This window comes from Mytilus trossulus, unplaced genomic scaffold, assembly GCF_036588685.1.
Source record: "Mytilus trossulus isolate FHL-02 unplaced genomic scaffold, PNRI_Mtr1.1.1.hap1 h1tg000062l___fragment_2___debris__unscaffolded, whole genome shotgun sequence".
Lineage (NCBI taxonomy): Eukaryota > Metazoa > Mollusca > Bivalvia > Mytilida > Mytilidae > Mytilus > Mytilus trossulus.
In genome coordinates this window covers 204,168-220,251 of record NW_026963293.1, presented here as the reverse complement: position 1 = coordinate 220,251, position 16,084 = coordinate 204,168, and the positions used below count along the sequence as shown (strand labels likewise).

At 31.4% G+C, this 16,084-nt stretch overlaps 1 protein-coding gene across 1 annotated transcript in view; it reads left to right on the top strand.

Annotated features, from left to right (window-relative positions):
* Positions 1–16,084, top strand: part of LOC134699410 (universal stress protein YxiE-like) — a 38,971-nt gene that overhangs the window by 21,877 nt on the left and 1,010 nt on the right. The window contains exons 2-3 of the mRNA XM_063561012.1: positions 13,700–13,795; positions 15,084–15,190. Of these exons, the coding sequence (XP_063417082.1) occupies positions 13,700–13,795; positions 15,084–15,190 (203 nt within the window). The remainder of the gene's footprint in view (positions 1–13,699; positions 13,796–15,083; positions 15,191–16,084) is intronic.

Genomic DNA, 16,084 nt, shown 5'->3' with positions numbered 1-16,084 from the left:
CTCAACATATATGGAACTCAGTGGAAATTTATTCCGAAGCGTGCACCATGGTATGGTGGTTGGTGGGAACGATTGATCGGCTTGACCAAGAATTGCATAAAGAAAGTGTTAGGACGAGCACTAGTTACTTTTAGAGTGCTAGAGACAATTGTGATCGAGATAGAGGCTATATTAAATGATCGTCCGTTAACCCACGTATCAACGGACCTTACCGATGATGAACCGCTTACACCGTCTCATCTTCTCTATGAAAGACGGGTTAAAACTTTACCGTATTCAGGAACAATTCATTTCAGCAGTGAGGAGAACGTACAAAACTTAACACATTACACAGCAAATAGACAATCTAGTGTTCAAAAACGCATTATTCACGACTTCTGGAACAGATGGCGACGAGAATATCTCACTTCACTTAGGGAACAACATAGAAACACCGGAAATAACACTCAAATCATTAAAGTGGGCGACATTGTACAGATTCATGATGATACCCCAAGGACAGTGTGGAATATAGCGATTATCGTTAAGTTAGTTTATGGGAGAGATGGACTTTGTAGGTCTGCCATTTCACGCACTAAAAATGGCACGACATCTAGACCAATAAGTAAGCTATATCCACTCTTATCAACAGATAGTCCGTGTGATTCCAGTGACAATACTATTACTTCAACTAGAAAAGCAAAAACTGATGCCAAGGAGAAAATCAAAAGTTGGATTCAACCGTTCCGTAAAACATAAAGACTGTTTAAGTGTAAAAAGTTAAAGTTTTATTTCATTTGAGAGACAATAGTTATTTCATTTTAAAGTTTTTTTCTTTATTTATTGCTTAAATTATCATTCGCGGGCCCCCAGGATGTTCAGGACTGTGTTCATTAGACGTTCGCGGTACCGCTATGTATGTATTGTAACGTCATGCTACTTATGACGTTGAGATTTATGTGCAAATGGAGTTTAGAATCAATACAAGTAAAACCAGCTAGTATTTCTTATTTGTGCCTAAAAAGTCTGATTATACCACTCTAAGATAAGGCGCATACAATTAAATTGTTATCTTATGTTTTTAATCGTATTGCAAGTTATTCGACTTTGTAGTTAATTCGGCATTCATCGTTTTCATTCAATTGACACTGATATGTCTCGTGCAAAAGAATTCATCTCATGCATTTATTAATGATAAGCCTATTTCATGTTATGGATGTCTTATTAAAAGAAAGGTCGACATTCAGATTTCAAACAATGAACATGTCAACAGGAAAACTATTCGATTTGAACAGGAATCAGCTTTGTTTATGATGTATTTGTCTTGAAACAAATAGCTAGTTTCGTGAGTTTTGATGTCGATTACCAGAGTTGTATTAAGATTCCATTACTTTGATTAGAGTAGGCAATGGAAAGGTTAGATTACTAGTTGTCATGCATTAACAAAGATTTACCGAAAGTCTCTAATGAAGTCTATTCAGTTGTTTTCCTCATTGTAAAGTAGAAGTGATGGAAACAATATTAACATATGAAATACATAGAGTGTGATAAATCTGACTTAAATAAATACTTGGTTAAAAAGCTATATTATTTGTAAATATGTCAATATTTTACGACTTATCATTTTAATTTGAAGTCTTCATTTTGCAAATCCACTATTGTGCTTGACCTGTTAATGTGAAAAGTGCGGTGTCATTTTATTAGTAATTCGTAAAACTTTCTTGTTTTTCAAACATTCACCCTTTTTTCGTCGTACCTAAATATAAGTATATTTAGAATTCCGTTTTCAGCATTTCAAGGAGCGCAATATTTTGATTATCATCTATTAGTAAATCATTTTTACTTTTGAGTTAGATTCAATGTTCGTTAAGTAAAAATTAATGACCTGAATAATTGGAAAACACAACTGATGTTTCTTGTTCGATTTGCTATCATATTTTATGAAAAGAAACTTATTTAATCAGATCAAATTTATTGATGTTCCGCGTGCTATACTTTATATATTGCAAATTGATACCTTTTTTTTCCTGATCAGTTATAACGTAAAAGGTTATGATGCATTTGCTTTAAATCAAAAACAAATTTTTATGAAATAATTGAAAACAAGATTACGTTTGGACTTGAACTGTAATATAAATACATTAGGTGAACAAGCTGATCGATAAATTAGGTATTCTTTTTATCTTTGCCAGAGTAAAACACCATCTACTTAATACCATTTTGTATAGCCAAATGAATCTAAGGATTGCATATATGAGCAAGACAGAATAAAAATGAAACAAAATTATTATATATGCATGTATGTCACACTGCACTGATTTATTGTTTCATTCTGTATATAAACTATACAAGTTGTTTGTTAACTTAGAATCATGATAGTGTCCGTCAGTTGCTTGTTTGTCATTATAAAAATCTGACAATGAATTTTATTACAAACCATCTTTTCTCGGGTTTTAATATTACTTTAACATATCAATTATCAAATTATTTCTTAAGGTTTTTTCATCATGAGGGACTCATTGATCAGAAAAGGGAAGTTCGAGTTGAAGTCTTATGGTCGAACTGAAGTACCATTGCCTGCGTCGAAGTGCAATGATCAAATCGGTGATGTGCGATGATCTATATAACGATTGCTAACATACTAACTAAAAAGCTACAGATGTACAGACTAAATGAGAGATCTTCCTTTTTAAATGTATGCATGTATATATTCTGCCTTAACATTTATCCTTACATTCTCATTATCCTCCTTTACCATGTTTCCCGTATTAATTAGGAGACTCTCGGACCCTATGTTTTCAGCTAATGTCATGCTCCATTGTACGTAAAAAAACATTTTTTAGATTTGGAAAAAATATCGCCACAGAACGTAAACTTTGCCCTCTCCCCATATTACCCACCGTTTATAGTAGTCTTTAAAGTGGATAAGCCCTTTTTAACTTCGAAACCCGAAAAACTGCTTCTAACAAACAATCTAAATTGAAGTATACGTCGACATGAAAAGCATTGTATCCTTTTCATAAATGGTTTTTGCCTAGACGCACGAGGCTAGATTTAAAATTTAATTTTTGGTAAAATTGTAAATCAATTACATGTATAAGTATTCATTATATCTTAATTGGTGTAGTCAAATAAGATAGACTGTTTGAGCCAAATAAAATGCATATATGAGTTATAAAATGTTGTTGTTGTAGTTAATCAAATTTCAACACTGATCTATTTTGATGCAGATAATCAACGCCTACTCTTGTTTTTCATTCACACTTTCTTTTCAGCAATTGTGTTTAACAAATAACAAAAGTGACGAAAGAAGTTGTTAAATACTGAAAAGAGAGAATCTTGATTGTCTATTTTTAAATATTTGAGTGCACATGATTCATACATTTGTATTTGATCAATATCCTTTAAATGATGTAGCAATTTGTACAGTCCAATTTTAATTTCCACTAGATTAATTCAAACCACTTAAATTTCAATTGGTTTTTAGGATCGAAAAAAATCCTGCATGCATCTAGCAAATAGAATACCCACTAATATCATGTTTGTTATATTTGAGTTAAACATTATATCACTATATGCCCGTCCTTTGAGCCTTGGTGGAAAGTTTTCTCATTGGCAATCATATCGATCACATGTCCTCAGTTTTATATAAATCTGCATGGTTTGAATGTATATTAACTTTGATCGTGCCTTAGAGAAGACAATTGCGTTAAGCTCTTGGAAAGTCATTTCCACGATTTTGTATTCAAAAGTTTCTTGCAAAACATTCTTACATCATTTTTTAATATATTGTTTTATTTCTATTCAGTGTTGGGGAAAGTAATATTAGCAAACACAGGTACTTGTCTCTGGAAAAACAACAAACACTTTTATTTTTTTTATTACAGCATACACAGATAAGGATAATTGTCTTCAGAGACCAGTGCCTGTGTTACTAGTTCATCATACAAATATCAATAAATAAATAATAAGGAACCTCACTAACTGCAATCAGTTGATTGATCATCGCCGAAACAAGCCACCTCATCCCTTAATGGGGTAAAATGTTGAATGGTTGTTCAATTGCTAAAATGAGATGTTGCATGTTCTTGTCTTTTTTGTTTTAAGGTGGCTACACACTTTGTGTGAAATCTGGCCTTCATTATTCTGAATGTCTGATATGTTACAAAGGAACAACAAGAACACTGAAGTGCAACAAAAACAAACACCTAAATGACTTTGGTTACCTTTACGAAATATCTGTGTCACAAAGGACCTCGGTTAAAAATTATAACAAACCTATTCTCCTCGTTTCTGACTTTTCATAGAATGAGACATATCTATTCTTGACGTGAACAACATGACTGGTGGAATGAAGGGATTAGGAACTGTTTATCCATTCAAAGCATCGTAACTATGGTATATTATCAGTATATGGATTTGTTCGCGTCACTCATTATTTAGTCTTCTGTGTTACTAAGTTCTCTGAAAACTACTGGTTTTATCTTCCTATTTACCCCTGTGTAAATAGATATAAAAGCGTTAACAATAATTTACCATACAAATAGTTGAATATAATAAAAGTTTTACGTCGTTCGGGTTAATCAGGGTCACACCAGCTGTGCAGATTAAATCCAATATACCGACTTGCTTGGTCAATAACTATAACTTATTTGACATGCAGGAAAAAGACCAATGCAGTTGGTTTCCGCGTCATAATACTGATACAATCAATTTTTAGTACTCTTTACATGTTTGTGTTTAACTTAGCACAAATTACCATGTTCATGACTTATCCCTGTCTATATAAGTTTTCCATTTCCGACTTTGTGAAGTAACTTGTACTTCTATCTGTCCTATCATCACAGTATATTCTTTACTGTTAAAGGCAACTAGTAACTAAAGGTAACACTAGTAAACCGGTGTTAAAAAGACGTAACTCGATTAAGAGAAAACAAACTATTTGATAACAAATGCCATATTCCTGACTTGTTTCTTGACATTTTATAAAAAAAATGTGGTTTGAACATGGCTTAATGACAAACAAAAACTCCCACTTTACGACAATGTTAAAATAAATATCGTTAAATAGCAACATAATTGACATAAATACAGCACAAACCCACACAAGACCATTCATCGCAAAGGAAACAGATAAACAAATAATGTTTTAGTGGACACAACATGCAAATCGCAGAACAACAACGAACATATTCAGTCAATGACATATACCACTGAATGTCACAAAACAGGGACGCGCTTACGTTACTAACATTCAATTTCAAACTTTATACCAGTATACCAATTTAAATGACAATGATGTTATGGAAAGACAATTTTATAATTATGTTGACTTCAAACGATAAGACATAACATATTATCCTGGAAAATACCACATAAATCCTCAGTTTATAAAACAAAAGTTCAACAGTATCTGGAGACATTTCTAAAATATATTATCACTTCATAATTGCAAGACATTAAGCTATCTGAACCAACTCATACTAAATAAAACCAACAAATTAATCGATAATTTTTTTATTTTACCTAGATGTCAGACATACTTGAAATCGCTTGTGCTGTCCCTTTTCAGCATGTTCCAGGAGCGTAGCGCAATATTTTCATTATCCCATAAATACTTCCAGTTTTTAAGGGAGATTATGTTTGCTTTAGTGTTATATTCGTGGGTCGATTAGTCAAGTTTAGTGATTTAATTAATTGGAAAATACTGATTGTTCTTGTTCCATTTGCCATCATATTTTGTAAAAAGAAACTAACTTAATCACATTTATAAATATTATTTGTGCAGTTTGTTATTTATTGCAAATTAATAGACTGTTCTGATAAGTTATAACTATAAGGGTTATGGTGCATTTTCTTTAAATTTAAAAGTATTTTTTTTCTTTTTTCAAAACATTTAAAACTAGGTTACTCGAAGACTGGAATGGTAATATAAATTCAGAAGGCAAACATTTGATCAATCAATGAGGTATTCTTTGTATCTTTAAAGTAAAACACCATCCATCATTTTGTAAAACCAAAACGAATCTATGGATAACATCTACGAGCAAGACGGAAAAAAATGAAACATAAATATCATATATGTCAAACTGTATTGATGTATTGTTGCATTCTGTATATAAACTATAAAAGTTGTTAACTAATAATCAAGATAGTGTCCGTCAGTTGCGTGTTTTGTCATTATATAAAACTGACAGTGCATGTTATTACGGTCTTTCCTTTCACTATAAGGAAAGACCTTACTGTATATCTTCTGATTATTAATATTCTGTCCGCCTAACTTTAACGACATTTTCCAAAATAAGTACGCGACATGTTAAAATCATATTAGGTATCTAGTATCGGTTGACCAAAAGCTATTTTGTGGTAAGGGCACGACCTCGTAACCTTTCTTTTATAGTGGTTATCTCCCCTAACACCGAAAACCTTGTAATCATTCTAACTCTTTAACAATAATAGGTAGAAAAAAAACCGAAGGATAGATTTTGTGTAGAAGCTGACCTTGGTTCTTCATTACATTTGGTTTGAAAAGATTCAACGACTCATCAAAATTAACCAATGTCGGTTGGCAACTAAAACTTAGAAACTGTAAGCTGTAACCACCTTGAATCTTCATTAATGATCATCAATTCACGTGACCATGAAAATTAACCTAAGGTCAAACGTCAAGGTAATGACCTAGATTTTGACCTTAGCTTGTTATCGAATTTACTCAATAACCGTAAAGGATGACTGATAAAATGTAATTAGAAAATGCGTGTCTTGGCAAAATCTACATTTGTTATGCTGGGTCCAAAATTATTGGACCAACTATTATGGACCTATGGCACCAATCATTTTTTGGGCTCGGAAATGATGATTTTTTGCTTATTACTCAAAAGAGGTTAGAGATAGAAAGAAACTTTGAATTGCAAAAATGTTCAGCATAATAAGATCTATAAAATTAGGTCAAGGTTGGAGGTCCAGATCCTTAGCAACGATATAAAACACCTAAGCAACCAATTATTTTTGAAGGCTATGAATAATATAAATATGAATGTCTTTATACTGGAAATGAAATTTTTGTCCCAAGCAACTACATAGAAGTCCTTAGCAATCACTTATTTTTTAACTTCAAAGACTATGAATAGTTTTTAATTAACATTTTCAACACTGGGAGAATATTTTTATCCTTAGGAATGATTTTTGTCCATAATAACTAATTGTTAGGAACATAAATGTCCTTAGCAACCATATATTTTTTTACCTAAGAAGGCTATCAATAAAAGAAAAAGGAAAGACCTTTCAAATGAACAATTGACTTTTTTATTTCAGACTATCTTTTTTCTCGGTTATTTATGTTACTTTTATATATCAATTATGAAATTATGTCAAAGTTTGTTTTTCACTTAGGACTCAGAAGTGGGATAAGAACACAGAAATGCAATGGTCACGCTGATGTGCAATGGTCCGTTCGTTGATATGCGATGGTTTATATGACGCGTGATAGTTTAAAATCTACAGACGTGCAATTGATATTAGCGGTGTATTTGTTTCCTAGTTAGTATACACATTTGCATTGTCTATGTATGTCATAAGTTATAGTTGCATACTAGACGAGAGATCGCCCTCTTTAAATATCTGAATATGAATATAATTCTGCGTTAGCACTTTTCTTTATTTTGTTACACTCATGATTTTCTCGTTTACCGTTATATTATATTTCGGAGAGTCTGCGGGTACATATTTATTCAAAGAAGGCCACGCTGCTTCATACATCTAAAACACATTTTAATAAAAAGTACATCGAAGAAGGTAATATTTACCCTCTTTCCCTTGTAGTTTTCATCCATTTCCCATAGTATTGAAAGTAAATCCCCCTTATGAACAATTAAAAGTGACGTCTACATTGATATCAAAATCATTGAAAAAATAGTTTATGTAATCCACCACACTTCAGCGTTGCCATCATCGCACTTTGGCGTATCAAACACCAAGATAACGTCCCAATGTCGTCATCGTTCTTCAACGTGACAAAAATGCTCTTCAACGTCAAACCGTCGTATTTCAACTTCAATATCGCGGTTGGGAGTACTATCTTGGTCCAGGGTCCTACACACATAAACATCATATTAATTTTCTTCCCATCATGCACTTAATTTTTTAGCAAGGCATGCGTATTAACCTTGATTCATCTGGATTTGATACACAACATATGCTTATTTGTACCATTAGATTTATGTAGAATATTGTTGACTTCATTTGATAAAAACTGTAAAATGGCTTATCAAAGATAAGAACTGTTAAATGTCGCAGTTGTATATTATTATAAGAGGTGTGACAATTCCAGATAAAGATGCAATAACAAGAGTTCATTTTAGGAAATTTTGATCCTCAATGATCTTCAACTTCGTACTCTATAGCTATTTGGTCTCTTAAACATTTTTTAATTCGAACGTCACTGATGAGTCTTTTGTAGACGAAACGCGCGTCTGGCGTAAATATAAAATTTTAATCCTAATATCTATAATGAGTTTATTTGCAACCACTGGCTCGATGCCACTGCTGGTGGAGATTTATTTCCCCGAGAGTAATTATCACCAGCCCAGTAGTCAGCACTTCTGTGTTGACTTGAGTTATCATTGATATGTTCATAATTATAAATTAACTGTTACAAAAACTTTGAATTTTTGAAAAACTAAGGCTTTTCTACCACACGAATATATTGCCTTAGCTGTATTTGGCAAAACTTTTAGGAATTTTTGGTCCTCAATGCTCTTCAACTTCGTACTCTATAGCTATTTGGCCTTTTAAACATTTTTTAATTCGAGCGTCACTGATGAGTGTCTTGTAGACGAAACGCGCGTCTGGCGTAAATATAAAATTTAAATCCTGGTATCTATGATGAGTTTATTTCAGTGTATAATAATGATTATCAGTTTGCAACACATAAGTGAAATAAAAATATTGATGGTCATCTGTGTTTGTTTGTGATTAATTACAACTATTAGAAAAGAATCGAAATAAAATTGAGAATGGAAATGGAGAATGTGTCAAAGAGACAACAACCCTACCAAATAACAAACAACAGCAGAAGGTCACCAACAGGTCTTCAATGTAGCGAGAAATTCCTGCACCCGGAGGCGTCCTTCAGCTGGCCCCTAAACACATATATACTAGTCCAGTGAAAATAAACGCCATACTAATATCCAAATTGTACACAAGAAACTAAAATTAAAATAATACAAGACTAACAAAGGCCAGAGGCTCCTGACTTGGGACAGGCGCAAAAATGCGGCGGGGTTAAGCATGTTTGTGAGATCTCAACCCTCTAACCAATGTAGAAAAGTAAACGCATAACAATACGTAAACATGTTTCGCGTTCATGTGTTAGTGTTAAACATTAGTACAGCAATGAATAAGAATTAATAGAATTTTTATCAATATGGGTTCTGCAAATGTTTGACATATCTACGTTTCGCACACACATAAGAATGGGGTTTATTCAATATTGTTTACATTTTTGTAGTCTATCATATCATTTATAGTTTTAAGTTAAGTACTTGATCTTCTTCTTATTTTTAGTGTATTTCCTTTAATCTACGTTGTTGCTAATCCACAAACCGGGACATACAGGGGAAGGATGTGATCTTAAGAAACAGTTTAACCAATTCACTAATGTTGCCCAATAGATATATGTTGGTTATTGTTTTTGTTTGGTTAATGTCTGGTTAGTGTATACCCCACATCTCCCCAAAATAACAGACGCAATGATTGTACAACACGATTCTGTTTATTATACATGTTATATAAACATATGCAGTTTAAAATAACTCTGTCAAGAGAACGTTGGTTACAGATTAATATATAACTTCTGACTTACGGAATACTACAGAGTGCTATATTCTTAGATAATAATGGTCAGAATGGGATATGTGTCTGATAAAAAATCTTAAAAAAACAACATCACTGAAATATCGTTCATGACATATTGACATAAATAGATACACGAGTTATCTACAGGAGCGTATTGATACAACAGACACTTGGTTTTTTTTTATTGTCAATTGACACTCAAGCAATACCTGATTAGCAAAAGATATTCAAGGGACGTCAAAGAATGTAATGTTTGTTTAAGTGTACTTTTGATAATAATATCTACAGCAAAGAATATTCGTTCCTTATTGTTCACTGTTATTGATCCAAATACAATGCAAATTTACTTTTAATCATATTTGCCATAAGTTCCATGTAATAAGGATTACATTTTGTACATAGGCTAAAGTTCGGGAATTTAATTTCAAGAGAATTAATTGGAAAGGATCAAATAGGTAAACGTTTCTATTCTACGTATGATACTTATTGCACATGAAAGAAATAATTATTGCATGTGACCTTGCGGGATTTTCTTCGTGTCTTTTTCATCAACTAAACAGTTTTAGTATAAATAAAAATATCACAGCAATGTCTGATAATATCAAATATTGATACATAATTATTCTGATTAAAAGCCTTTTTATTACGTTCTTGTGCCGACGTTCCTCCTTCGCTGCACAAATCAAGGTTTACTGTGTGAATTTAATACTGATGTGTTCTATCTTATATATCATATGAGATGGGTTATCTTTGGTGCATTATCAGCCGACAGTTTGCACATGGACTGTCATTTTTTATTTTAAAATCTCTTTAAAGAATAACAAACTATTTCATAATTTCTATGAAAACTTACAACAACATTTGGTCAAACTTTTGTCATGATGTTTTGAAATAAACAGATTTCTAAAAGCCAAAATTTTAAAGAAGACTTTTTTTCTTTTTTCCAGCTGCTAGTTATAATTGTCTGACAATAATGGTTTTTGTTTAGTTTAACTCATGATTATACACAAGAGCATGCTAAATTTTATTTTGTCTTCAAGAAATCGATGCTGAAAGCAAAAACACCCATGTTTTAACTTTATATTTAACAAATATAATATTGACATGAATTTTAACTTTATATTTAACAAATATAATATTGACATGAATTTTAACTTGATATTTAACAAATATAATATTGACATGAATGAATTATTCTCCATACTAAAGTATAAGATACAGACACAATTTTTATTGTACATTGTTGCTTATATAACTAGTCTTAATAGTCTCATGCCAGATTCTTGTAACGTGTGAATTTTTTTTCCATTATTCTTAATTTTAACTAATACAAAAACAAAATACATTAGACGTATGATAATTAGCATGCATTTGTTTTCAGTTTTATTGGTTAAACATTACATTACATGCAAATAAACTCATCATAGATACCAGGACTAAATTTTGTATATACGCCAGACGCGCGTTTCGTCTACAAAAGACTCATCAGTGATGCTCGAATCCAAAAAGGTTAAAAAGGCCAAATAAAGTACGAAGTTGAAGAGCATTGATGACCAAAATTCCTAAAAGTTTTGCCAAATACAGCTAAGGTAATTTATGCCTGACAACAAATTTATTGTCAATTAGCAATGTTTTTTTTTATAAGCCTTTACTCTGTAGCACCCTCTCGTTTCATCAGAGATATTAAAATTCATTAAACATTAATGTTTTGTAAACTTAGAAACTTATAACCATCGAGTTTTACACTTCGCAAATATTAAAAAGAATTGACGAGGAAACTGCTTTTTCGTTATCGACGATTGAGTTTATATATGTATTTATGACCCCATTCAACTATAAGGTTTTTGACGTGGAGAATAGTTTCTAATCTAGTTTAATATGCAGTGCAAATTAGTTTATACATTATCAATATGTATGAGATATTCTACAATTTCCTTTGTTGTCTCCTCTGTATGTTTTCTTTGAAAAATGACTTCCTGACATGAATTATAAATTACATATGAAGCATTTATGAATATCATTTTGTGTCATATTGATTGTAAGTAAATAAAATTAGTCGGTCCAGCACAATAGTCAATAGAATCTGATGATAGAACTTACCACTTGTTTCAGCTACGGTTTTCAAACAAACAAAAACAAGAAGCACGAAAGCAACTCATTTTATTTTACTCTCTATTTTATGTTCACAATTATCATGTTATATACTAAACTTACTTAAATGGAATATGTAATTCAACACTTCCAATATTGGACTGACCACGCATAAAAACATAGAAAATATGACTATGTTATATTACTATAGTTGCTCAGTAAGATATCAAATAATCCGTCAGGGCAGGCCTATTAATATTCATTCGTAAAAACTGGTCTAACAGGACTTTTAATCTTGCAATTTGAAACAAAAACAGAAGTCTTAGAGATGTTACAATGTTTAATGTACGTGTGCTTATTTGTGTGCTTCAATGTTATACTGTATTAGTGTTAAGTGCTTTTGTCGATTACTACTGTATTTGGCAAAACGTTTAGGTCACCAATGCTCTTCAACTTCGTACTTTATTTGGCCTATTTTGGGTTCGAGCGTCACTGATGACTCTTTTGTAAACAGAACGCGCGTCTGGCGTAAGTACAAAATTTAATCCTGGTATATATGATGAGTTTCTTTGCATGTTCACTAGTAGGATTGAAAAATTGTACTCAATTCCATATGTTACAGTATTAAAAAGTGTAAGACTTTGTTTAAGAGCGCATAAAAACAAGTTATTGATTCAGATTTCCCCTTTGAAAGTGGTCTTATTTCTTCCTATTTGGTAAAAAGCAAATGTACGTTTAATAAGAGTAACTCACCATTTCTTACATTGTACTTCATGCATAGCACGAACCACATTTATAATGATGAGTCTAAAAAATGCGGAGAATCATTTTGCTGTTCATAACAGGCCCTTTCTTTGCTTTTTTACAAACCATGTACTGTTCTGAATTGCATTTTTTTAAATTATTTTGTGACCTATGATTTGTTTTTTATTTTTATTTTTATTTGTTTTTAATTCCCTGTACTACATTACTACTTTTGGATAGTACATTTTTAATTTCGAGTTTTATCAAAAGGTATGACAGAAGGAAGGGAAGAAATATACAAATAAAAGAACGAATAGCATTACAAATCATTTAACTGTAAATAGCACGTAAAATGTCACCTATGATTTAAGGAACCAAGCATTCTTCGTATGTAAGGCGGCATGGGTGGGTACTTTTTGTTTTAGAAATTGTTTGATTTTGAAATTTCGAAAAATCGTTTAAAATTTAAAACAACATTGTTTAAAAAAAAATTGTCCCTATAAAAAAAATATCGGTTTTTGTATGTTAAAACAATAATAATGACAAAGCCCTTCTGATGTTTTTTTTTTTTAATTTGAAGCTTCTGAATGACAATAACCCTCAATCGTTTGATTTTGTTTGCTCTATTTCTACAATAGTACAGATCAAAAACCAATTTCCTGTCCGAAAACAACACTTTATCAAAAGATATCAACGTCAATGCCTGTTATGAATAATTGACATGAATAGATATGCCAATTATCTCTGGACGTATAAACATACGACACGCATGGTAATAATGCATCACTATTGATAAAACATCATTGCAAAACTAAAACTGTTCTCAGCGATGTAGTATAGAATTTGTGTAGATAAAACCGATGTAATCACGAGATAAACATTCTTCGTTAACACGGTTTGCATGCTAAATTATCATTATGCTACATTTTCTCATTTTAGTTTGCTAGTTTATACAATGGTTAAATTCTAGTTTGACTGTTTTCAATAATGGTTAAATTGAAGCCATAACATGTAATGATTGTTATTTTAGGGTATGCCAAGAACGTTCACAAAACAGATGACTACGTAATATTGGTATATTGTGTAGAGATGAACGAATTGCTTTCCTCTTCTGAACTATATCATTGTAAGTTAAAATCATGAATCTTTAAAACAGCGTGTACCCCGTCAGCCACATTTTTAGAGGTTGTTCTGGTTCATTAAAAAATGTGTATGAAAAAATGATATAGCTGATATTTTTTGGAAAGACTTCTAAAATAAAATTCATTAACAACTTTTCTTGTCTCTGGTTTGTTCAGATATTAGGACCTTGAAATATAGTATTCACACCTTTGACCGCATATTACCTCGGGATGTGTTATTTGGGTCGGATGATGGTCGTTAGGATATTGTCTCAATGTAGTATCCGCTTTCGGTCATATCTATATTTGACACGTGTTAATAAAAAAAAATGGAGAATATACCATATATCTTAGATTATATTAGATAAAGTTTATGTCATCAACAGTCAGTTCGGCTATCCTGTGGTTGCTGTTATTATTCTTTCAGTATCAAAAAGCAGTGTAGGAAAACCTCCCCATTTACATGTAATTAAGACCGTACAATTTGCGAAACTATTAAATAAAGGATGATGTGGTTTGATTGCGAATGTGACATTTCTCTACAAGAGACCCAGTGACACAGAAATTGTGAACTATATGTCATCGTATGGTTTCAAATAACGAACCAAGCTCATATCGCAAAAGTCGGCTATAAAATGAATGCCCTGAAATGATAAATGTACAACAATTCAAAGAAGAAAACAATCGATATAATTTAATTAAAAGGAAAAGTAAAGTTTGACATTGTAGAGAATAATTTATTTGTTTTTGTTTGCTTAATATCGTATAATGATGAAAAATATCAATCTGAGAACAATCTGAACATTCTCACGGACAAACTGCTAATGTGTGTCGCGGGAAAAACATGTAACATTTCACCAAGACTTGATTTATTCAGAGACATGTAGTATATTAATATTAATAAAACGATATATATATTTTTTTATTTTCATTGATTATTTTCTCTTTTTTTAATCAATTGATTCATATATTATGAAAATTGTCTTTGATATGTAATAATTAATATATACATGTATGAATTGATATCTGAATACAATTATTGATGAACAAAATCTATATTCAATTTTTTTTTATATTTGGAAAATATTTTCGTGTTTGATTTATAAGATGGTAGGGAAAATGCTGAAAAAACTATGGATATAACTTCAACAATTATAATGATTATATATCCTTCACTGATGACATGTATACTTTTAGATATATTCATTTAATAAATTAAAAGCCAGGGAGGTTATAAATTCAATTGAATATATAATATTTTCGTGTTATTTTTATTTTTATCTTTTCTTATAGCACCAAACCCTGAAGACGTAGACGCATTCAAAACCATATTAGATCACGAAATTCATAAGGTGGAAGCTAGACTCGAAGAGTTTGGGGCTTGTCTACAAAGATTGAAAGTAATGTCTCTATAAAGTTGTAATTGTTGAAATTAATACAACTTTTTAATTACCTTCATGGTAGTTATGGTTGATTTGTGGCTCTAACTGATCAGTTATACCAGAATTTAGCATTTTGCATTTTGTCGATATCTTTTTTCAAATATCTATCAATGAACAAATATGTCTTATATGATAAGATGATTAGATTGACTATATAGTACATATGTCATATTATGAGAAGACAAACAAAATGTCGCAAATTAAAAGAACATCAACAAAGCTAAGTCATGAACAAACCAACAAACATGGATTCAATATACAAGGAAACGTGTATTTGATAATCACAATCTTGTGAAATGTCACTTTAATCAATGCAAATGACATGTTTGACTACACGAGTTTGTGTGTAACATGAAATTACCATCTTCTTCTTGAATACCTAAAATAACAAATTCACTTTTTAGCTTTGAATAATTAATAAGCACGCTAGGGTCTCGTAAATACTATATAAAACGTTTTGACAATGTTAAACAAAAACTAACAAAAGTATTGTTTATGGTCGTTTTACTTCCATTTTATTTAAAGGTTAAACGTCGTGATGTTTACGGCGAACAACAGATCGGGTATGAACGACAATAAAGGACTGTTCTATGAAACATGGGAGTAATTGTTAATTCTCATGAGGTTGCCTAATTGAATAACATGAACGATTTAACACTCTATTACAGTTTAAGGTCGTACATCATTCCATTAGCTTTTAAAGTAAGGGAAACAATAACTCTCAATCAAATAAAAGTGATGACAAATATTTCGCACAATAACTTTATTCAAAGTATAGAAGCGTCTCTATATTCCTCTTTCTCTGTTTTTGTTCTTCTGGCGTCTTCCAGTGTACAACGTTCGTTTTTTCAA